Source organism: Saccostrea echinata, unplaced genomic scaffold (assembly GCF_033153115.1).
Source record: "Saccostrea echinata isolate AGI-Se365-2 ecotype Australia unplaced genomic scaffold, CSIRO_AGI_Sech_v1 ptg000003l, whole genome shotgun sequence".
Taxonomy (NCBI): Eukaryota; Metazoa; Mollusca; class Bivalvia; order Ostreida; family Ostreidae; genus Saccostrea; species Saccostrea echinata.
The window spans coordinates 7,591,188-7,617,834 of NW_026889752.1; the positions used below are offsets into that span (position 1 = coordinate 7,591,188).

General features: G+C 32.8%; 2 protein-coding genes across 2 annotated transcripts in view; one reads left to right on the top strand and one right to left on the bottom strand.

Annotated features, from left to right (window-relative positions):
- LOC133178817 (uncharacterized) overlaps nucleotides 1–15,398 on the top strand; it is a 40,973-nt gene extending 25,575 nt beyond the window's left edge. The window contains exons 4-5 of the mRNA XM_061313504.1: nucleotides 14,882–15,027; nucleotides 15,322–15,398. Coding sequence (XP_061169488.1) covers nucleotides 14,882–15,027; nucleotides 15,322–15,382 — 207 coding nt within the window. The 3' untranslated portion in view covers nucleotides 15,383–15,398. The remainder of the gene's footprint in view (nucleotides 1–14,881; nucleotides 15,028–15,321) is intronic.
- A 7,647-nt stretch (nucleotides 15,399–23,045) lies between these two features.
- On the bottom strand, nucleotides 23,046–24,056 carry LOC133178818 (tigger transposable element-derived protein 4-like). Its single transcript, XM_061313505.1, has one exon. It carries the CDS (start codon nucleotides 24,054–24,056, stop codon nucleotides 23,046–23,048), a length of 1,011 nt encoding a protein of 336 aa, XP_061169489.1.
- Between the last annotated feature and the right edge of the window lie 2,591 nt (nucleotides 24,057–26,647).

Consider the following 26,647-nt stretch of genomic DNA (forward strand, 5'->3'; position numbering starts at 1 on the left):
TAAGTAGTTCAATTCATATATGCAAGAAATTGATAGAGTCTAGATGTTAAATCATTTTATTTGTCTTGATTTAAAAAAATCCACATGCTTCTATATTTTATTTTAGTTTCAATGTAGACTTGAAAAAATTAAAAAAAAAAAAAAACCACGAATCATGACTGAGAAATCATTGATATTTTTCCAAAGCAGATTTCACATACGTTCATTCAGCAATGTCACCATAATTAAAACTAAGTCTTAATTAATGTACAAAGTTTGTGTAGTAATTTATTCGATAGACAACTGCAAAAAACAAACATACTAATTTGCAGAATTTTGAAAAAAAAAAAAAAAAAAAAAAAAAAAAAATATATATATATATATATATATATATATATATATATATAAAAGTAAGTAGGATGCTGAGCGGCCTTATCGTTGTGTGCTCTCTAGTCCTTTAATCGCCATTCAGTAGTGATGGACTTTTTTTGTGCCAGCACCTCCTGCGAGACGGAACTCGCTTTATCAGTTTTCGTCCGATGGATCGGTCTCCATATCCACAGTGGATTCGAACCTTATGTAATTAACTTCTGAGTTCGCGCCTCTGGAACTAAACACACTCACCACTTGACCACCGGGCGACTTAAAAGAAATAAAAAGTAATTAACCCATTGGAAAATAACTACAGTATATATACAGGGTTATTTTCGCCCCTTGTTATTTTCGCCCTTTGATACTTACGAACAATTTGCTCCGTTTTAAATACGCCCAGCCACTGTTCTGTTTAAGAAATTATACTGTGTTCTTTGAATTTGCTATTTTTTAAATTCGCCCACCTTTGAGTAGGGTGAAAGGGGCGAAAATTTCCCTGTATACAGTATTTTTTTTAATTAGCATTATCATCCCTTTATTTTCAAACTTTTTCAGACAATTCCAGTCGACAATATTTCTCAGCTGAGAAGAGGAGACCACATCAAGTTCCATCGCTTGTTATAAACTCACCATGGAATTCTAACTAAACTCTGGGAGGACAAAAATCAATTTGAAATCATTGCTATGGGGATTGACAGAAATCGAACTCCAGTTCTAGGATTAAAAAGAAGTATTCTAAAAAATAACAATTTGAAGGAAAATTGTTCCTGTGATATACAAATACGTGTATCAAGAGCGCTTAGATCCCGACAATACGATAGAAATGATAGAGTGCTTGTTGGAAAATAGGGAACAGATACCATACGACTTATTTGAGAACAATCGCGAGCATATTGCGAGGTTATGTGCCACAGGAAAACGTGAAAGCCAGCAAGTGAAGAGGTTCGGTGTTGGCGTACTATGTACTCTGGGAGGTATCGCTGTTACAGCGGGAATAACAGCAGAAGCTTTCGTGATTCAAAACGTGACACGGTAGATGTAGCTGGTTATCTTCCTAATGTGAACTTCAAAAAGAAAAAAAAAAGGAAAATTGTAACCAGAAATAATGAATGACTTGTTTACAGGTCTGAATGTGGTTTTACCATTAAACAACGGATAATATAAATATAATTTTAACTTATTGTCAGCTGCCCTAGATATAGCATGTATTTTATATTTATTGACACAATATTTTTCCTTTGTCAATTATATTCAAATGAAGCTACAAGAGTTTCTTTTGTTGAAGAGTATCGCTTCTGGCTTAACACAGAACTAACCACTTTATTGTTACTGCATTCGGCATATTAATATGTTTATCAACTTATTTGTTGTTGTTTACAGTGAAAAAGATTCATATTATTCACAGAATAATAATTGAATGATCGTCAATTAAATCTTCTTTCGAATAACAAAATGTTTAAATAGCAAAAAATATGAAATGATGGATTTTTACCACAAATAAAAGGAGCATCAAAACCAAAAAGTTGGAGGAAAAAGAAGAAGGTACAGTTTTGACTTTATTATGCCCTGTAAATTTAATGTCTTCAAAAAGTTTTGAAACTGGATTAAATATTAATAGAGTATATGGATGTAATAAATCAGGAAAGAATATGGCATGAAGGAGTACCATTCTGGAAATATGACGTCATTAATTTGATGAATGTCTCTGTTTTAAACAGAAAAAGCCTCAAAATGACCCATTTCAAGGGTTATTTACGAGTCGTGTTCAGTGATTTCTGTTCACTAATACATATCGTTTTTGAACACGTTTTTAAAGGTTGTAAATGACTGGTGCACTATGTTGAAAATGAAATCGGGAAATAAAAAATATTTTCACGTACTTTTCAATGAAATATTCAAGCTCAAAAGTCCATTAAACAATACAAATGGAGAGCAGAGCAAACACGGACCTCTTAAACATCACAGGTTGGATCAGGTGCAATGGACGAGTGAGCACCCCCTGCCTACCGGTCATGTTATCCTTGTCATAATCGGGAAGTAACGCAAAAAAAAAAAAAAAAAAAAAAAAAAAAAAAAAAAAAAAAACTGTCGACAATTCAGTTTGTAAATAATGGTCTAACAATTAGTATGAAAAACGTCAGTAAACATTTGACTTAATGATAGATTGTACCTCTAAATTTTGAGGTCCGTCTTTGCTCTGCTCCAAATTTGTACCGTTTCATTGGACTTTCGAGATTGAATACTTTTTGTTATCTTCATATTTCATTTGCTGACAAGGTCATTGTATCGACCATAGAACTTAGAAAGTGATGACTTTAAACGAGACTGCTGATTTTCTTGTTTCATCAACTTGTTTGTCAATTAACTACCTCGTTTTAGAAATTGGCCATAAGTAGAGTATGCTCTTGCGTATCGAATCAACTGAGAGATATAAACCCCGTTTTCAGGTGATAAAGGTATATTGCTGCATAAGTAAACATGCGCAATTGGTACCCATGGGAATTCAAATAGATTGTTGAAAGACCTTGTCTCTAAAATCCATATAGTTGTTGTCAATCAGAACCTCAAGCATCCTTTTAATATCAACTTCAGAGTACTTGTGTGTACAATCAGAATATTTTTTAACAAAATAATTTTGCAAATGACCAATGACAAGGTAAGGAAATTAATGAGTTTCATTTTTATTGAAAAAGCAGCTGTCAATGATGTCAAAATAACAAATAATATGAAATGCTGGATTTTTACCGCAAATAAAAGGAGCATCAAAACCAAAAAGTAGGAGGAAAAATTCCTAAAGGATTTAATTGATACAATTTGAAATGAAAGATGACATATTGAATCATTCATATCAAATGTCTCATTTGTATGATATAACTAGGACTTTGTCTTAACCAATTATGAAATTCCATAATTCTTTAAATCAAAAAGATTTAGATTATTTGATACAAAATGGACTATCTAAGAATACGGAAGTTGCAGCAGATTTGTCTTAGACCTTTCCGTAAAGTACCTCAGGATGAAGTGAAATTATATAAAGCATGGGAATATGTCTAATATTGCCTATCACATTCTAATGTGAAGTGCGATAAGAAAAAACATGACCAAGGAAATTAATGTGAATTATGAATCTAAGCGTTAAAAATGCAACGGGAATTCCTTAAAATTCATTGTTTAAATGTGAATTGTTTATCTTAAAAGTAAAAATATATCAGGAATTCCAAAAATTCATCGTGTTGGTGATGTTTTACTTCTGACTATTAGTTTGAAATTTAGAAAAAAATGCTTCTGTTTAACATACGTATTATTTTTCTTTTATTTCGATTTACCTGATACTACCTATAATAAGTTGAAAGAAATGTCCCATAAGTTTAATGATGGACAAATTACCTCATTTACTGGACACATACAGGCGACCTCCTGATTTTAAGACTTAAATGGACATTCCGCTATATAGCAACTGAAAATAACTAATTACATAACAAACATATTTTAACTTGTGTAAGTATACAAATACAAAAAGAAGACCGGTACAGTTTTGTTAGGTGTTTATAATATTATGAATCTTAAAATTACGATGTATTTACTGCAAGCGCTTTCGTCATGTTAATTAGGCTCTTCCGGTAGTTATAACTTGATTGAAAAAATCTGATTTTGCCTGTGTTGCAAATTATTTGTTTGTTTGTTTGTTGTTTAGTGTTTTTTTTCTGAGAAATTTTATTGAGACGCCATCCTGATGGAAGGCCAAGACGAACAGGAGTCAGTGCTGATATGGGACATACGAAGGCTAATATGGTGTATGCCTATTTACGAGTCGTGTTCAGCTTTAAGTAAGCAGCAGCGATTTCTGTTCACCAATACATATTGTCTTTGAACACTTTTTAAAGATTGAAAATGACTGGTACCCTTTGTTGAAAATGAAATTGGGAAATAAAATATATACACGTTACTTTTCAATGAAATGTATGGATATAACGAACAGTATTCAAGCTCAAAAGTCCATTAAAAGATACAAATCAAGAGCAGAGCAAACACGGACATCGAAAACATCAGAGGTGGGATCAGGTGCCATGGAGAAGTGAGCATCCCCTGCCGACCGATCACACCGGCCGTGTGCTCCTTGTCATGATCGGTAAATAACGAAAAAAAAACCTGTCGACAATTCAATGTGTAAATATTATTAATGGTATAACAATTAGTATGAAAAACGTCAGTAAACATTTGACTTAATAATAGATTGTACCTCTAAATTTTGAGGTCCTGTTTACAATGCTCCAAATTTGTATCGTTTCATTGGACTTTTGGAGATTGAATACTGTTCGTTATCTTCATATTTCATTTGCTGACAAGGTCATTGTATCGACCATAGAACTTATGAAATGATGACTTTAAACGAGACTGCTGATTTTCTTGTTTCATCAACTTGTTTGTCAATAACCTACCTCGTTTTAGAAATTGGTCTTACGTAGAGCGTGCTCTTGCGTATCGAATCAACTGAGAGATATAAACCCCGTTTCCAGGTGATAAAGGTATATTGCTGCATAAGTAAACATGCGCAATTGGTACCCATGAGAATTTAAAGAGATGGCTGAAAAACCTTGTCTCTTAAAACCACATAGATATAGTCAATCAGAAACTCAAGAATCTTTTTAATATCAACTTCAGATTAATTGTGTGTTCAGTTAGAATGTTTTTAGCAGAATAATTTTGCAAATGACCAATGGCAAGGTAAGTAAATTTACGAGTTCTATTTTTGTTGAAAAAGCAGCTGTCAATAATGTCAAAAAGCCCGGACTTTAATTTATCGTAGGGAATAGTTGTATATAAAATTGAAAATTCGTAAGTTTTTATGTTGTTGATTTAGGTAAAATTTTGTGATTTCAAATGTTCCAAAAGTTCCTTGGATTTTTTAAGTATCCACATCTGATTTACACCACTTTTCGAATATATTGTTGCACAGTCCTTCACTGCTGTTAATATTTTAGTGAAGTTTCTTTTTAGGAAGTTTCTGAATCCAATATAGATATAGTAATTCAAATTCATTTTGGTTTTTTGGATATAAAATATTCAAAAATGACGTATGATTTTGAAGAATTTTCTCCTTAGGAAGGGAGCTATGGATATAAGTTGGATAACCACTTGTAGAATTAAATCCAAGTTGCTCTAAAATACAATTTAAACAAGCATTCTGAGAGTATTGCATTAGCAATACTAGTCTCCTACCGGCAAGTGTAATCTGGTTCCCCTTGAAGAATTGAAAATGTCATAATTCTGTCAAAAATCAATGAAGCGGGACGAAATGCAAACTTGATCTATAACTAATCAAGGTAAAGACATATACCAAAAATCAGCTCAATATCTGAAAGCGTTTAGAAGAAAATTGCGGAAAACCCCTAAAAATTGAAAAGGCCGTAATTCCGTCAAAAATCAATGAAGCGGGACGAAATGCAAACTTGATCTATAACTAATCAAGGTAAAGACATATACCAAAAATCAGCTCAATATCTGAAAGCGTTTAGAAGAAAATTGCGGAAAATCCCTAAAAATTGAAAAGGCCGTAATTCCGTCAAAAATTAATGAAGCGGGACGAAATGCAAACTTGATCTGTAACTCATCAAGATACACTCACGTACCAAACATCAGCTCAATATCTGCAAGCGTTTAGGAAAAAAGTGCGGAAAACCAAGTGGGACAGACTGACAGACAGACAGAGGGACAGACAGACAGACAGACCGACGGACAGACTCAGAGGAAACCTATAGTCCCCTCCGGTTTCACCGGTAGGGGACTAATAATAATGAGCCTTACAAACAAAGATAATGTTGTTACTTGCTTTTTCAGCAGGGACCAGTACGTACTTTTAAAGAAAATACATGATTCCACTTGTAATTATGAAATAACATTGCATAATTATAACTACAAACAAAACTACATTTTATGAAGTTTAATTTTTCAATTTAAGTGCAAGGTAGTTTTTAATTTTTATATGAACACAAATTAAAGGATTTATACATTCAGCATGACATTAACGTTATCGTAAAAATATCATATAGGATTTTACATTATTTAATCGTTAAAATATTAACATTGACAACTTTCAAAAAATCATATAGAAATAAAAATCAAAAATGATTGTTTATAATGTATTTGCTCGAGTAAAATGATTTAATAGTAGTTTTTTCTCTCCTTTATTCAATGTAACATTGACAATGAATTGGCTGTGTAGATTCTAAATGAACTAGAATAGAAAACTAAATAGAAAATTGTGTATAGTTTGTTTGTTTTTTTTTTTGTTTTTGTTTTTGTTGTTTTGTTTTGTTTTGTTTTGTTTTTTTTTTGTTTCTTTGTTTTTTTTTTTTAAATACCGTGCTTAATAAATGAAAACAGGATAAATCAGTGCAGTCTCCATTAGCAATCCGTAAAAGAAAAATACATGCTAATGAGACAGTAGCAATTTAGACAATGCAGGTTTAGTCGAACGTTTGAAACATCTTTACTCTATAATCTAACAAGCCTCGAAATTTATATAACAAAATTATACAACATACATTTTAAAGTACAAATAAACGGTGTCTATGGATTTCTGTCAAAAAGAAAAATCATTCTTTTAAGGTATCTTTTACCCTTTTCAACGTTTTCAATGATAAACCAATTACATTCAATGCATTTACCAGAGTAAAATATCTGTGTATTATTATCCTTCGGAGATTGGCCTATCATTTCTTTTGCTTTTTTTCACACACCTTAGAGACTTAAACATTCCCAATAATGGCGGGAACACTTTACTAATCAATGTGAAAAAGAAAGCAAGTAAGCTCTATTAAAAAAAAAAAAAAATAAAAGGGAATTAAAAACGTGTTAGTGATATTTTACTAAATGTGCTCGATCAGAACACTAGATATATTTTATTTCAACTCCTATTAGGAAATAAAAATTAGAAAATCATGAAACATGCATGAGATCCAGTGACATCATTGTCACCATAATCATAACTAAGTCTAAATGATCATAATATTAAAAGTTTATTTACAATGTTTGTTTAATTACATAATTTGATGGATGACTGCACAGGATACACGGGTTAAGTTAAATATTATAATCATTTCGCAGTACTTAATGGTGATTTAGTTTAGTTTATTAAAGTCAAGAGACATGCATCTCATAGACAATAACTGAAACATACTGTGATTTAATTAATTCATATCATTCGAATGATTGATTGATTGTATGTTGTTTTACGTCCCATTCGAGAATTTTTCACTCATATAGAGAAGTCAACATATACCGATGAAGGGCTTCAAATTTTGACCTTTACTCGGCACTCAGGGCCATTGGGCAGTGAGGGATCTTTATCGTGCCAACGCCAGCCGTGACACGGGGCCTCGGTTTTTAAGGTCTCATCCGAAGGACCCACAACTTTCACTTCAAAGTGCCGAGCGCATGACGAAGGAAAAGTTGCTACCCATTTTTTATCGACTTAGGTCAGTCGCGGCCGAGAACTCACGACCTTCCGATCACGGAGCGAGTGCTCTACCTACTGAGCTACCGTGAACGGTCATATCACTCGAAAAATACAGAACAGGCTGGGTAACGACATAGTGTTTAAACAGTGATTCACTTGATACTTCAGAAACTGATCAGTTACTCCCTTGGTCTCAATGCGAAGAGCCTTGATTACCTCAAATCAGCTGAAATAGATATGAAAACCTTACCTTTTAAACGCTCAGATTTTTCTTTCAAATTTAATGTTAGGGGAATTGCGTCAAAATTTACACACCCTAACCAAACTTTACAACAGTTACCAATGTGGTTCTGTAAATGCCCATGAACTTTCTATCCATTCCCTTAAATATTCCAAAATATGTAATATTTTTTCATCCTGTTATCATCTCCCCATACGTATGAAATATATGGTACTTTATGCCAACATGTACGATAAAACATCAAATTACTTGTTATATTTAATGTATTAACTTCAGCAAACCAGAGAAGAATGACTAGTCAGATTGGAACTGCAGCAGTTTTCGATATCCATCGTGGAGCCACGGCTTGTTCCGCCCACTGCTTTTCTCGGACACACGAGTGGTTATTGTGACAGCCAAAATGTACGTTGAACGATTATCAATTTTCAATATATCATAATTTGTAAATATTATTAACCTCTTGAAATTGTAGTTTTGCAGGATAGGCCTTAGTTCCCTCTTAAAGTTCCCGCTGGTAAATAATTAAGCAATGAATCATTATTTTTTAAAAGATATGGTCTCAGAACTGCAACGGTGTGTGCAAACAAATTGAGTAACACGCGTAAGCGCGTTATGAAAATTTGTCTGCACACACCATTGCAGTTATGAGACAATATCTTTCAAAAAAAATGATTCATTGCTTATATTTACATTTTTAAAGTCCTTGCATTGACTGCAAATGTGATTTATATTTAAAAATCCCTTTATTATCCTTCAAGTAAGTTACAGTTAATGGAAGAGCCAATTCAACAGCGTCTGTTCAATGTGAGCGTGATTTTTGATTTGATATCACAAATATCAACTGAACTGCCTTTCAATTATCTTGTAGGATATTTATGACCAAATCTTGAGAGAAATTCAATTCATATGAATCGGAAAAAAATATACTGACACTTTTGAAATATGGACTAAAAAGGTAATTAACTGATATTGAGAAATATACCCACCCCTGATCTTAGGATGCGGACCTCGCAATTCAGTCAATATCCTGTAGTATTTTTTTTTTTTAAATCTTACCAGCATCTCCATCTGTAAAAGAATGGAAAGAGGGTATCAATGAAAATTCAATGTTATTTCAGATGAATTCCTTGATCCTGAATTGCTTTTAAATAAATTAATGTAGACTTTTCTATATTCTGTGTAAGTAGAATCCCATTCCCAAAGGAAAGCTAAAAAGTAGCATAGTCTATAGCTGAGATGAAACTTTAATAAAAATGATGTAATTTGGTATAGTAGTTGTGGAGATCTTGAATAACAGAAATAAATGGAGCATGCAATTTTTAAGAAACATGTCCAAAAAGATTTACAATATAACTTTACGACATAAAACACAGTGCTTTGGGCGAAAAGGCTATTTGCAACGATTTCGACGTCATTTTTACACTGATGTCGTATAATGGAAGGAACTCTGCTAAAAAGTATGAGTTTAAATTACGTATAAGATATCAATCGGTCAATTTGTGAATAAATTTAAGTGAAAAAAAATATTACATAAGTAAATACCCAACCTGAAATTACCAGTGAAAGACTGACAAGTAAAAAGAGAAGTTTGAACATTATGTTGAAGCAATCCTTCGAACGATTTATGGATAGAATTCAGTTATATACTTTTCTAGTTGTCTTGTCCGTGACCATTTGTTCATTCACAAACAAGTGCACACAGTATACACTCGATAATTTTTTTTTTTAGTTGCATGTATTTTACAAAGGTTATCAAGGATGCCATATACTTATTCAACGATGTTAAGAATGAGGACCTTCATTTATTCACCGTGTTATCAATGAAGAGTAAAAGAAATTATTAAATTTTGCAACAGCATCGGCAAAAGAAAATTGATATCTTTCACATTACAAAATAACAACAGTCCTGTTCAAACACACTGTTTTGGGGTAATTGATAAATAAATATTTAGTGAAGAATAGTACGCACAGACAATTGTTGTCCTACTTTAGTTTAACAAATAAAGAATGTCAACAGAAAAAAATCGCTACAAAAAATAAACCGATGAAGGAATAACAACAATAAACATATAAGTAATTGTCCTATCAGAAATTATTTACCTATCAGGCAGTCTTAGAACAATGACATTGTGGAATGACAAAATTATGAAAAAAAACCGTGACCAACATTTTTAGGCCCTGGTAGCTTATTTTCCTTATTTCTGGAGGTAGGGAGAATTGATCATCAACTTTACGCTACAACAACCACAAAATACACAAAAAAGCACTCCGTCAGTGGGATTTTTGTGCATATTGTGAAGAATATTTTAATTATCAACAAAAAAGCTCCCCAAGGAAAACTGTTACTGCGCAGAGTACATTCATAATTATTCACAATTAACAAACTAAGAGGAGCTCAGAAGTCTTGGAGCATAATGTGATAAATCATATAATAAAGTTGCCTTTTACCTCCACTGAATGACTTTTTTGTTGATAAATTTTAGGCTGACAATAAAATGTTGTAACCCAGGACAGTCTTAAGGTATCAGCGTTTAAGGAGCTCCTAGGCAGCTTTGGCACTGTATTAAGCTGGCTTTGGTGATAAGAAATTGAAGAAAATTCAGATGCATTTGCATGGTCTGAAAGAGTTTCTCTGTAGACACAAATTAGCCATGAACTTCACATTGATGGTGTAATTTTTATCTTTTCACTGAAAATCTTCATGAATTTACATTATAAATGCAAGTTTAATGCAAATTTAATGCTCTCTCTCTCTCTCTCTCTCTCTCCAAACATCAGAACATCAGAGGTGGGATCAGTTGCCATGGAGGAGTGAGCATCCCCTGCCGACCGGTCACACCCGCCGTGTGCTCCTTGTCATGGTCGGGAAATAACGTAAAAATCCGTCGACAATTCAGTGTGTAAATAATGATCTAACAATTAGTAATAAAAACGCCAGTCAGCATTTGACTCGATGATAAATTGTATTTGCTGACAAGGTCATTGTATCGACCATAAAACTTACGAAATGATGACTTTAAACGAGACAGCTGATATTCTTGTTTCATATACTTATCTATCAATAATTTACCTCGTTTTAGAAATTGTACATACGTAGAGCATGTTCTTGCGTATCAAATCAACTGAGAGATATATACCCCGTATGCAGGTGATGAAGGTATATTGCTGCATAAGTAAGGGAAGTTGACGATTGAAAAGTTAAAGTCATCACGTTTATCATAAAGCTTGGTTGTTAGATTACCATTAACGTTTTTTTTCAAGTAAAATATCCAAATATGAAACAGATTTGTCAGACTCTGTGGTATCTTTTATCTCAAGCTCACCAGGATATATCGTATCGACATAAGAATGGAAATAGCCATTGTTAATTGACAATACGTCGTCGATATATCTAAATGTCGAGTTGAAGGCCACAGGAAGTGTTTTTATTCTTTTCACGTACAAGATTTTGGACAAATTCTGCTTCATATGAATACAAAAAAGGTCTGCTAATAACGGGGCGCAATTGGTACCCACGGAAATTCCAATAGATTGTTGGAAGACCTGATCTCCAAAAACCACATAGATATTGTCAATCAGAAACTCAAGCATCTTTTTAATGTCAACTTCAGAGTACTTGTGTGTACAATCAGAATGTTTTTTAACAAAATAATTTTGCAAATGACCAATGACAAGGAAAGTATATTTACGAGTTCTATTTTTATTGAAAAAGCAGCTGTCAATGATATCAAAAAGCCCGGACTTTAATTTATCGTGGGGAATGGTTGTGTATAAAGTTGAAAAGTCGTAAGTTTTTAAGCTGTTGATTTTGGTAAAATCTTGTGATTTCAAATGTTCCAAAAGTTCCTTGGAATTTTTAAGTATCCACATCTGATTTACACCACTTCTCGAATATATTGTTGCACAGTACTCTTGAAGTTTCTCCTTCACCACTGTTAATATCTTAGTGAGGAGTAAAGAAAGAGGCTTGATTGAACAATATGTATCTTTGTTTGTAAGGATTTTTATGAAGTTTCGGAATCCAATATAAATATGGTAATTCAAATGCATTTTGGTTGTTTAGAATATTAAAAATATTCAAAACATATGATTTTGAAGAATTTCTTCCTTAGAAAGGGAACTATGAGTATAAGTTGGATTACCACTTGTAGAATTAAATCCAAGTTCATCAAAAATACATTTAATATGATGAACCTTACAAACAAAGACAATGTTGTTACCTGCTTTGTCAGCAGGGACCATTACGTACTGATCATGTAATCTATCTAATTCTTTTTTCACTTCTGGATTATTGAATACAGAAGGATAGATGGTTTTCATATTGCCCCTCAATCTTTTAATGCGCGATTTTAACAAACATCTAATACATTTAATCCATTCTGACAAAGTGTCAAGGACTTCTTTTTCATGTCCTTCGCCTGGCGTAGTCAAATGATAACAAAATTTGTATTAAAGGGGAAAAAATGGTCATTTAGTAAGTAAAGAATTTACAGCAGAACAAAATGCATTATATACAGAGAACATATACTGTAAATCACTTTTTATTCGCGAGAACTTTATTTACGCGTAATTACGCGAAAAAGTGTGCTCACGAAAATTTCATTCTCGCGTATATTAGTGTTCCTAAAGATTATATAGAGCAATAACCACAATTCGTGAATATTCTATCTCCCTAATAAAGAGTCAATGATTATCTCGAGAAAATAAGGTGATGCGAAAATTTAGTGATCTACAAAATAGTGGTACATATTATATAAATAGTGCACGTTTTTGAGGGTAACAGTTGAAATTGACACCCCAAGGAAAACCATTGTCAACCGACGCGTCAGCTATTTATTTTATTATACTGAATGTCTTATTGATTTCGGATGTCATAAAAAAAAATCGGTTATCGTTGTTAAGTTCACGCTTAGACAGTTTTCAAACTCCCCGCTTTTATTTTTCTCAATAAGAAAGCTTCGGAAAAGATTTACCAACCTCTTTATTGTTTGTTTGCTACTCAAAAAGTCCTTTATCATCTAAAGTTTGCACTCGCAAGGATGTTTCGTCTGTCGTTTGTTGTTTTCAAGTAAGCTACATCGGACGCAAGCTTTTATTGACCTCGTTTATTCGGCTTCTTTCAAACGCACAACCGAGGTTTTGAGAATTCTACGGTGAACCGTACGCGCATGATTTGAACGCATGTAATATTTTCGTAATGTTACCCGTTGTCAAGTGTGTTGCTAACGCTGGGGGTAACATTACGGATTGTTAAATGCGTATAAACCAATCAGATTTTAGTATTTAACATGAAAGTATAATAATGTTAAATATCAGTATACAACTACATCTCATAATATGCCGCATACAACTAGTAAAAATATTAATGACACATTTTGAACACAATAAAGTGAATAAACACAATCTATTGCAACACAAATTGAAAAAAAAAAAATTATGTTCCTTTGTTATTGTTGCAAGTCTGAAGCCAAGTCAACTGAGCTAGTTCTTGTGATGGATAGAAGAAAATAACAACAGTATTGAAAGTGAAAAAAAAATGTCATTTATTTAAGTAAATGACGCAAAACAAAAATACAAATAGTAAGGGGGTCAGAAGAGACTAGAAAAAAACTTCGTTAAACGTAGTATTCTTGCCCATTCATATGTATATATTTCAAAAATATGCAAGCATATGTCTGTAAAGCATTAAAAGGAAAATTAATACATTGAAGAAAAGATGAACAAATGAAGGTCTTCATTCTTAACATAGTTGCATAAGTATTCGATATCAATGATAACCTTATTGAAATACATGCGACGGAAAAGGAAAGGTTTTTGAGTGCATACTATGTGTACTTGCTTGTGAATGAACAAATGATCACAGATAAGACATCCAGAGAAGTATATAATAGAACAGAATTCCTTCCATAGATCATTCGGAGTTTTGCTACAACAAAATGTTTAAACTTCTGTTTTTGCTGGTCAGTCTTTCGTTGGTGTTCTCAGGTAGGGTTTTTTAACTAATGTTTTATTTTTTACAGTTTACAAACTTCCAAATAAACTCAATCGAGTTTGTTTAATATTCCTGATTTTTGTATTGTATTATTTTATTTATCAATAAAAAGAACACGATGGGAATGCCAGGAAATACGATTAAGCAGAGTTCTTTCTATTTTTATCTTTTCATGACAGCACAATGGTGTCACAGTGTTTTTGTTGCACAAAGTTCTATGATGTTACCCTATTTTAAAAATATTAATACCTGTATTTCAAGTAAACTACAAACACTCTTTTAAGTACGTTTATCCACTTCATCAATTTAAATCAGTTTCTTAAATTTCATCTCAGCTTTCCTTGTCAGTTTTTAACAGTCAGTCTTTTCTAGAAATGTAAATGAGATACTAATGCATGTTATGTTAAAAAAAAAATAATAGTCATACCGTATTTATTCCAATTTATACTTTTTCGAAGTTAACTGTTGAAAATACCTATGATTCAGACATCATATCTGGAAAATCATTTCTTTTTTATATTTATGTAACTATGTGTATCCTACAGAAAGAATTTCAATGTATCTTCTAACCTAATAAAAATACATATGCATATTTAAACACACAATGTACTATTAAAGCAATTAATGTTTAAGAAATGCACCTGTAATAACTCTAAATTTTATTCAAACTCTCTTTACGTTTTTTAGCGACGGACGCTGGTAAGAATTTTTTAAAAAATCTTTTGATTTAACTTTTATTTACTGATTATCATTTCCCCATATGTGTTAATTGTATTCTACTTAATGCCAGAATTTTAAACATCAAACTATAAACCTGTGTTAATTTTGATAACTTCAGCACCCCAGAGAAGAGCTACGTGTGAGCTTGGGACTGCAACATTTTTCGGAATCTCGCTTGGAGCTTCGGCCTGTTCCGCTCACTGTTGGACTCTCGGACACTCTAGTGGTTATTGTGACAGCCACAATGTTTGTCATTGTAACTAGGTACGTTAAAGTACATTATTTTTCAAATTTTAATAGTTGGATATCTATTCATCAGATCTTAATTAGTACAAGTATTTTAATCGGGAGGAGAGATAAATAACAGTTAAGTTCTTATGTAAACAGAAACCATGTACATCTTTGAATTTCTCATGTTTATTTTAGTAATATTGTGAGATTCGAGTAGAATCGATTGTGTTTATGTAAGATCAAGAGCAAATGTTTTTCAAACAAATTTTGCATTGCCTTAAAAACTATTGACTCAATGTTCTGTATTTCTCTTTTTTAATTTTACAGAATGTCCGTGAAGACTGAAAAACTGTTCCTATTTTATAAGACACACAATTTCAATAAATAATTTGTGCACTTTCAAATTCTTTTAATGATTCAATCCATTCAGCATCTGCCAAGCAGATTTTGCTTAATGTTTGCTTAATGTTAATGTACTTTGATTTTAATGTTTTGATGTAATTCGAAATTGAGCTACTGCATGATTACCATCTATTTCTCATACTTGAAATTCGTATTCAGTGAACCAAAATAAAGTCTATAATTATTCTTCCCTAGCTTTACATTGTTGTCAGTGAAGCAACTGGATCCAATAAATGTTCGCCTCATTTGAGAAAAACAAAATGAAGTTTAATGAACGAGATTACCGAAGGAATTGATCTATCATGAAAACCAAGTGAAACATTTTTGTCCAAGCATTTATCTAAAAATTTATACAGTATAGCGGGTTTCTTTAGCGGGTGTTAAATTTGGCGTCTTGCTTCCTTAAAGGTATGCCAATAATTTTGGCGGAATTTTTTTTTTGACGGACACGAAGTTTCATGACTTTGAAGAAAAAAGAAAAAAAATATCTTTCAGATGAGTTTCCGTAAGTTAAATATACGTTTGAATACCAATTAATGCAAGAATTTGAGCAAATAAAATGCCAATTGAATGATATAACGTTTTACAAAGCACTAATCAAAGTCATAAAAAAATTCCCGCTATACGATACATATATACTGGGGATATGGACTATTTTATGATGTTGCACCTTCATGAATTATACAGTCATTTAGGGTATTCCGAATCACCTTTTACATTTTGACTGCAAACGATTTTATTAACAAGTTTTTTAACAGGTTTATAAATGGTTGTTTGGTATTAAAGAAAAGCCAATTCTATGAAAAATCAGATCTACATTACACGGCAAGTTTTTGGTGGTTGATCTACAATCAACGTACAACACACTAACGTTCATTCCAGTCTGCTACTTGTGATACAATATTTCCAATCTGTCGACTTTCTATCAGGTCTCTTTGTTAAATTTTCTTTCCCCTTCTTAATAGAGCTTGCCGTTACACCAGAGCTCCTGATCCTAGGAGCATGGATTTTATAATTTTTGAAGGTTCACCCTTCTTCATTATAATTATACTCATGTACTTTGTTTACCTAATAAGGAGGAGGAAAGAAACGTATTAAAAAAATTAATATGCAATTCACTACATGATCAATAGAACCCCACCCTAACTCTGGCAGAACCTCTGGTCCTGGGGCTCATTTTTTTTCTCCATTTTTTTAAGATGCAATATTTTTCTCGTGTGCTAAATGTTAAATGTCCAAATACTTTAACCTGCTTTAAAAACATTTCCATTAAGAACCCTCTATACACTGCACGCTAGAGAGTTCTGAATTTGTGGTATTTTTATGCAGATAGAGTTATCTGCCCTTTGATCAAGAATAAAATGAATTGAAAAGTACAGTTTATTACTTAATTTGCGATCAAATCAAACATTCATAAAACTTTAATAGGACAAGGTGAATAGATAGAACACTTCATGTGCAAGTATTTTGCCCACTTAAGTAGACAACAGTGATTTATGCTCATCAGACTTCAATGTCTTTGAACATTTTTCCTGGGGGTAAATGCAGGGCACCCTATGCTGAAAATGTGATAGATATGCTCTATGCTTACACCTTTAAACACTATAATTTTCTCAATGTCCAAAAAATATTTTCCTCTAGTGTAAAGAGGGTCCTTAACATTAATCGGCTGAAAATCCAGCGTCTGAAACCTGGCTGATGACAATACAGCATACAAGGTCAGGTAACTCTGATTAATATTGGGTATATTCGTACTTGGAAAGAAATCTTCTCCAAAAGCCGACAGTGACGGTATTACATAAGCTCTCCTAGATGCATTAACGTTATTCGCTGGCGATGAATTAAGTATCGAAATGATTTAAGATGAATACGTTAACTTTTCTATTGTTAATAATCTAGAAAAAATCATCCTCTTTAGATAAAAAAATAATAAGACGCTATATTTGGCTAAATATCTAATACTGAGTCAGATCAAGTAACCAGGTGCTTCTTATTTAGATATGCAATTTTTATGTAGTTTTCAATTTTTTGATATGAAATGGCCACGCGATACTCATTGTATTTTAAAATATTGGTATGCATTGCAAATCTAGTTAGTGGGCAAATTTTGGCAATTGTCTCTCATGCACTACATTGTCTAAACATTGATTTATAAATTCTACCATCTAATATTTTCCCCTAAACCTGATATTAACGCGATAAAGATACATCTAACTATGTGTCAACTACGGTGTGAATTCATTTCATATTCAACTTTTGAAATATGAATATTAAAATGTTATATATTTTTCTTGAATTCTTGGCTAATTTTGAAAAAAAAAATTATATGAAAGTAAGTAGGAAGCTGAGCGGCCTTATCGTTATGTGCTCTTTAGTCCTTTAATCGCCATTCAGTAGCGATGGATCCTTTTTTGTGCCAGCACCTACTGCGACACGGAACTCGCTTTATCCATTAAAAATGACTAATTTTTTTTTTATTCAGCATTATGATTCCTTTATTTTTAAACATTTACAGGCAATTCCAGACGACAATATTTCTCAGCTGAGAAGAGGATACCACATCAAGTTCCATCGCTTGTTATATACTCACCATGGAATTGTAACTAGAGTCTGGGAGGACAAAAATCAATTTGAAGTCATTGCTATGGAGATCGACAGAAATCAAACTCCAGTTCTAGGATTAAAAAGAAGTATTCAAAAAATAACAACTTGGAGGAAAATTGTTCCTGTGATATACAAATACGAGTACCAAAGGCGCTTAGATCCCGAAAATACGATAGAAATGATAGAGTTCTTATTGGAAAATAGGGAACAGATACAATACGACTTATTTGAGAACAACTGTGAGCAAATTGCGAGGTTTTGTGCCACAGGAAAACATGAAAGCCAGCAAGTGAAGAGGTTTGGTGTTGGCGTACTATGTACTTTGGGAGGTATCGCTGTTACAGCGGGAATAATAGGAGGAGCTTTCGTGATTCAAAAAGTTACACAGTAGATGCAGCTGGTTAACTGCCTAATATGGACTTTAAAAAAGAAAAAAAGTCAAATTGTAACCATAAAGTTCTCCTGAATGACTTGTTTACAGGGTTAAATGTGGTTTTACTACAGAACAAAAGATAAATATAATTTAAACCTAACTTATCGTCATCTTTCCGAAATATAGAATGTATTTAATATTCATTGTCATTTGATATATTTTTTTTTTGTCAATTATATTCAAATAAAGCTGTGTGCAAGATTTTCTTTTGTTGAAATGAATCTGGCTTAGCACCGAACTTAACACTTCTTTTGTTAATTATTGCATTAGAAGACTTAATTATGTTTATCAACTTATTTATTGTTGTTTTTAGTGAAAAAAATATGTTTTTTTTCATAGAAAAATAATTGTAGTTCCGTTTATTAAATCTTCTTTCGATATTGGACAATGTTTAAATTACAAACGTTATGAAATACAATGGATTGTTACCACAAAAGGCTAAACCTGAAAGAGGGAGGTTAAATTCTTTTATGATTTAATTGATAAAATTTTATATCTCCCATCTTAGTCAATATACTCAAAAGCATGCTCTGTGCGCGATCAAGTTTTACATCGAGGAAGGCTACTGGCAGATAAGTTGATATTATAGGGATTTCAACACCATTGTTTAAAGTCAGCAATTAGTAAAATCTATGGTTGTTATGACCCTAATAGCAAATATAACCTATCATTTGCTTTTATTTTGACTGACATATTTTAAACCAATTGTAAGGCCTTTGTTTTTATACTGAATTTGACTACAGAATGCATGTTTTCCCTCTACCTAACCTAATCAATACATAGGGCTCACAAAGGGTGTGATTGATCGAGAGGGGATGCTTACTCCTCCTAAGCACCTCATCCAACCTCTTGTATTGTTTGTGGGTTTTTTTTTTTTTTGAGATCGATAATGTTCCTTATCTTCACTTTTTTTTAATTTAGGGGAAAAAATCAAAATTATTTTAATTTAGATTGTATAACTTCCACGAAATACAAATGCACTGCCATTTAAACATTTGTTATAGCGTTTTATATGCTAATCAGGATTGGAACTATATATATACATGTATCGAGAGCAATTGTGTGATTAGTACCTGACATTAGTAATACAATGTATATCTTTAATAGATAACTATATGCCCTGATTAAAAATATTTTTCAATTTGTTTTACTAATTAAGTCTATATGAAGGGCGACATATAACCGAAATAGGTTAAAAGGAAATTTAAAAAGTGTAAAAGGGACAACTGATGTCGAAAGGTTTATTTTTTTTTTAAATTAAAACATGCTGTTTAAACTTGGACTAATTGTTTCTTTATGTTTTCAGTTCTCATCGAAAAGAATCGGCAAATGTGGCGGGTATGTTTAACCTTATAGAATTGTAAAAAAAAAAAATATCATATCGCACGTGCTTTAAAATTTTTAAAGTATAACAATACACGTATAACTTTCACATGCTTAACTTTGGATAAGAAAAGGAAAGTTTGAGAATAGTAAACTTTATGTTTAACTCATGCAATTTGTTTGGTTTTGTTCATGAAAAAATATGTATTTAATTCATGTTTTTACCACTCTATGGTGGTGCCACGAAAGAAAGTAAAATAAGTAACAGGATTTTATAGGGGAAATGAATCAAAGAAAAGCAGGACCAGTATACGAGAATTCAACAAATAAGAAATAGGACAGGGCACATTTTAATTTAAGGGTCTAAGCAATTTTGACAGCAAAGTGAACTGTTTTTGCTTGACATGACTCTTTAAATGAGCACCAATGCACCAATGCATTACGGATCCGTATTGCATGGCTCAGCCAAGAATTGGGGAGACATGATGCATGAGTTTCTCTCTTTTCCTATGTATAATAAATGTACGGTTTTTTTGTTGTTGTTGTTATCGTGTGCATTGTAAATGAAATGTTGCTGAAAATAATTCATTTTTTACTTTGCTTAAATATTGGTAAATTGTGCGAGGTTAATTAGGATGTAACTTTACTTTTGATATGATAAACTATAATAATAATTTCCTTTTTCTGTCGAACGATGCGGAATAACAGGTATATCGTGATGTGGTTATATATATATATATATATATATATATATATATATATATATATATATATATATATATATATATATATATATATATATATATATATATATATATATATATATATATATATATATATATATAAGCACTAAAAACCAACAACACTGTATATCCTAAGTGTCGGATCTACTAAGTAGATACAAGGTCACGGATGGAAATTTATATAAAGCACTAAAAATGACCAACGACACGAACAATAATAATTGTCAAATTTTCGGGACAACCTGTCCCTTCCTCAGGACAAAGAAAAAAGTTAAGAAGTCATAAAAACAAAGGAAATAGAGAAGCAAAAACAACTAGCACTACTACTAAACTACCAAACACTAAATATTTACAATGTTACATGTTTAATTTTGAGTTTATAAACAGTTGTGAACAAAGAAATCCGGAGCGCTATGAATTGCGTCCGGTCTATCGGGTGTAGTCTGGTGAAGTGTGATTTACATAATTGAACGAATTAATTAGCGATTAAAGTTAATTAGCGATAATTAATTCGTTCAATTATGTAAATCACACTTCACCAGACTACACCCGATAGACCGGACGCAATTCATAGCGCTCCGGATTTCTTTGTTCACAACTGTTTATAAACTCAAAATTAAACATGTAACATTGTAAATATTTAGTGTTTGGTAGTTTAGTAGTAGTGCTAGTTGTTTTTGCTTCTCTATTTCCTTTGTTTTTATGACTTCTTAACTTTTTTCTTTGTCCTGAGGAAGGGACAGGTTGTCCCGAAAATTTGACAATTATTATTGTTCGTGTCGTTGGTCATTTTTAGTGCTTTATATATATATATATATATATATATATATATATATATATATATATATATATATATATATATATATATATATATATATATATATATATATATATATATATATATATATATATATATATATATATATATATATATACGAGGGCCGTTCAAAAATTACACGGACTTGTTGCACAGAAAATATATTTGACGACATAATCAAGCAAAAAGTCACAAATAATATAAAAGAATCTTTTTATATATGGTCATCAAAATTTCATATAAAAATATTGTAAATGAGTATCAATTTCGGGTGATTTAACAGGACATATCATGAAGTCACGGCGCAGCAAAACCTTCAACGTCACGGGCATTTTAAAAAATGGGAGCTTTCATTTTCTCAATATTTTCCCTTAGTATATGATACTGTTTAGTTTGGGTTACCTTAACCACTCAAAATAAACATCCATATACCATTTCTGATCTAGCTTAAAAACTATAAAACTAGTATTGTGTGTTCTAGTTTGTGTTAAACCCCAAAACTCTAGATATTTCTGAAGTAAAGTTTGACGTCAGTCGATCTCAATCACATTCTTAACAGTCCAGATCAGTGTTTTGTCGATGAACTTCTTCCATCCCTCCCGGACTGTCTTTTGAGTCTAAAATTCTTTTCTATATTTTGTAGAGATGTGTCGAAAATTCCGCTGGTTTACTATATGTTTTACCAAGCTTATTTTGGGTCTCCGTTGGCGTTTTCCCAGCACGATTCATGATTTGATAAAAGTGCGCTGCTCCGTCAAATTACGAGACGTCATTTTTGAAATTGATTTCGTAGGGGTCACATCGGAGAAAATTTGCAATATTTCTGTTAGTACTTCAAATATTACTTCAGAAATCTAAATACTTAATAATACAACAATAAAAAGAAATTTTAGAGAAAATTGTTGAATAATGTCGTGAAATATGGAAAATAAATGAATAAAATATTGGATACCGCATTTTTGTATTTCAACATTTTTGCCGTGCTCCGTACATCACCATCAGCAGTATCAAAACAGCAATAATCTTAAGAGATATTGAATAAAATCAAAATATTTAACCAAGGATTTATTTGAATCTTTAAGAAATATGTTCCTGTGAAATTTCAATTCTCTGTGACGTCTATAAGAGTAAATAATAGCAGAGTCCGCGTAATTTTTGAACGGCCCTCGTATATATATATATATATATATAGTCGACTCTCGATATGTCGAAGTCGTTGGGACTTATAAAAAACTTCGAGATATCCGGGTGTTCGAGATATCCGAAGTTTGACTTCGATGTTTTTTTGAACGATTCAATATACCTCACATGCTTTACACATGTATTGAATATTGCACTTTATTCTTTCAAAACAAAAACTCTTTGCAAAGAGAGAAGAAAAGACTTAAAATGTTTCCTAAATTAAGTTTTTCTATAAACTATTCATTTCAAACTGAATTGCATTCTTACTTTAAGTCTTTTTTTCTGCGATATCGATCAACTAGTTGGCGTTTACTCATAGTAGGATGTTGCTTACGATGTGTAAATTTGAAACCGGAAACGATAGCCTATATTGAAGACGAGTAAATGCCGGGATTTTTTTTTTAAATTTATTTATTTCATACAGAATCAAGTGAACATTTTAAAAATCAAACTCAAACACGATAAATTAAAATTAGATGTATGTCCAATGCACACTTTAGTTTACACAACATCGTAACTAGTCACTGCATATTTCGGCCTTCCCACATTACTGCACATCACGATCACTAGCCAAGTCACTGAGACAGTCTTTAATGCAACTTTGCTGAAGAAGAGTGGATTTTATGTCCTCAGATGTTACACGTCTCTCTAGCTTCTGAAGTGCGGGAAAAAGGTCCTCTGTGTTTTCCGTCATTTCTACCCAGTCACGGACAAGTTCCAGTGCTTTCACAACTTGCTTTGTTGGTGGCTTTCGTGCTGTCTCTGTTGGCTCTTCTTTGTCACTGTCGTCTTCGTTCTCTGGGGCCCTCGCAGCAATAATGTTTTCAACAATGTCTCTGTCAGTCATGGCCTCTGTAGATGTCACGTTTTCATCCACTCGGGCGTAGTCTTCAAATGGAACTCGCAGACGAAGAGCAGCAAGGGTGATGTCGTCTTCAGGGTCTTCATCGCCATCGCTGGAGACAGGTGGATCCACTGCAGTGTCAGTGCTAAAGTTAGCATGACGAAAACAATTTTGAATTGTTTTGTCTGTAACCTTGGTCCATGCCTCATAAAGCATGCACAGGGCATCAATGACAGTGATAGTCAGCTCACAGCGCTTCTCTATCGCTCTCAGCTTTTTCATTATTACAAGCTTTCTATAATGGACTTTGAGATTTTGAATAATGCCCTGGTCCATGGGTTGAGTTTTGCTTGTAGTGTTTGGGGGTAAAAAATAGAGCTTGATGGCTTTTAGACCGGTACATTTTGGGTGGGCAGGGCAATTGTCCACTACCATAGCAACATTTCTTCTCTGGTGTTGAAATTTCTTGTCTAATTTGCGCAGCCATGTTGTGAATAAATCAGATGTTATCCATGCTTTCTTATTTGCCTCGTAAGATGTGGGCAAGGTTTTAATGTTTTTGAAACATCGTGGGTTTTTAGATTTTCCAATGACAAATAAGGGTATCTTTTCTGTTCCAGACATATTAGCGCAAACAAGGACAGTTAGTCTCTCTTTGCTGCTTTTGCCACCATGGCAATCAACACCTTTGAACTCTAGTGTTTTGTCTGGCATCAAGCGAAAAAATAGCCCCGTTTTATCTGCATTGAAGATGTCACTTGGGCTGTATTAGCTGATGAGGGTTTTCAAGTTTGAAGACCACTCAACCATGGCATCGCTGCTGGTATTGACAGAGTTAGATTCGCCACAAACACGTTTAAAGGAAATGCTATGTCGCTCTTTAAATCTCTCAAGCCATCCTGAAGAGCATTTAAAGTCTGTATCGCCAAGCTGAGAAGCGAACTCCTCAGCCTTGGCAATCAGAAGTGGACCCGAAACGGGAACATTCTGATCTCTTGCTGTTTTAAACCACGTTAGGACTGCATGTTCTGTATCATGGAAAATGGCAGTACGCATTTTCTTACGTTGTGGACCAAAGGTACTCATCTCCTATGCATCGTTGATTTTATCTGCGTTTTTTAGCCACGTTGACAAAGTGTTGGCGGGAATGCCGTATTTCTTGGCTATGGCGGCTTTACTCAGGATACTCTTCTTTACTTCAGAGATGACTTGAAACTTGGTTTCAATTGTATGGACCTTTAATTTTCTTTTTACACCCCCAGATAATCCAACTATCTCCCCGGGATTTAGACCGGGTCCTTCATTGGATTGCTTATCCGAGTGGTCTTGAGACATGGTGTTTACTGACGATAAAATTCAGTCGTCGCATTTTTATACATAGAACTAGGAAAATAATTGCTTTGAAGTTTGCTGTTTTTATTTTTAAAGAAAAATGTAATTCTACAGCGTGCATAATTAAATGCAGTTAGGTCGCTAGACCTGTGACTTTGTTTATACAAGGTCTGCACTCGCCGATTTGGATGATATCAAAGCTGTAAATTAATTATCGTGCCATCGGGAAGCGGCCTGTGTTAATGAATAAATAAATTGCTAAATAAACTGGTTTATACACCTGAAATTATCGATCAGTGATCGGTTACCTGGTTTGGGTAGGTGTGAAATAGTACTTACCTCGAGGCAATTAATTAGTTCCGTAAAGACTGCCTACCTGGCGAACACTTGTGATTAACAGAGCCGAAAATAGACCCGACTTCGACATAACCCAGGTAAAATTAACACTTGGGACCTGACAAGTACATGTACTTCGAGATAACCGGAGTATTCGAGATTACCGTGTTCGAGATATCCGAAGTTTTTTCAATCATTTATATAGTAAATACAGCCGGGACCTAGGACTTACTTCGACATATCCGGAGTATTCGACATATCCGTGTTCGAGATACTGAACGTAACCTCTCTCTCTCTCTCTCTCTCTCTATATATATATATATATATATACCTTTCCGTCCACCTACATGAAGTATTTATACATGTGTCTTGCGTCATTAATTTCAATTTAACAATACATTATGCAATTTATTAAATTTCCCAGCCTTTTACATTAACAGCAGGAGGAAGGAAACAGAATCTTTCTGAGACATTTTTACTTATCCAACATCGCCAACTGAATTCGTCGGTATTAAGCTCATTAAATATTTTAAAAAACCAATGATCAGGATTCTTATCAGTAAAAATATACTAGTTTATCAGTAAAAATATACTAGTGGAGAAAAAATTTTAAACAACTTGTGCTCACTGATTTCGTGTTTGAAAAAACAAACAAACAATGTTTACTGTTTTAATGCTTGCTAAAAGGGCTATCCCACCCCGAACAAATATTCAAATGAAAAACAAAATTAAAAAAAAAGAATGTTAATGTTTCATGTACAATTTTCCTTGCCCCATTATGTTTTTCAACGGGGAGAAGTTTATCTTATAGGAGATATTGAACAGATTACGTCAAACCGTAGGCGGGATCAGCTCAATCTCATCTGCATTCGTTGGTGTTCGACAGTTAATGGAATTGACCGAATTTTAACTCACTGGTAAAGGTAATTTACATCACGAAAGCCAGCACAAGATGCATGTAAGGCAAAAAACAAATAAATAAATAAATAATAGGTATAACAAAACATTTATTGTCTGTGTTCTCGGGCAAAATGCGTTTTGTCGACCACTCGAATCAAACTTTTTGTCTTCGGCCTAATGGCCTCAATCTGGTTCTTTGGTCCGACAAAACGCATGTTGCCCTCGAACCTAGTCAATAAATGTATATTATTTCTGACATCTAAAATATGCATTGTTTTCATATACTGAATCAATATTAATTATTAAAGACTTAATAAAGCGGACTGACATGTAAATATAAAATAAATATCCAGGTAGGTCAAAAAGACAACAGATTTCCAATTGCATAATAAAAATTTTTCATTTCTAAGTTTCATGTCTAATCCAAACATATTTTACAATGCAAATGCAAATGAACAGTATAAAATGCAGTAAATAATAATAATAAAAAAAAAACATAAAAAGAATCAAAAAACAATAAAAACAAATTTATAAGGAGGTTGCCGATGGAATGCCAGTGTCAGCAATTTAATTGTAAAGCATTTTATTTTCTTTCATACATGCACAGCTAATTAAGACGTGTACGTACATTGACTTGGTTATTATTTTGCCACAATTTGTTCACTTGAACAAAGGTCTTACTTATTTACTAATCAAACATTGCTGTTTTGTCTATCTACCGTCTGACTTTTCATATT

Excerpts from the sequence above, each read along its gene's own strand:
- LOC133178818 (XM_061313505.1), bottom strand. The coding sequence starts at position 24,056 with ATGCCAGACAAAACACTAGAGTTCAAAGGTGTTGATTGCCATGGTGGC.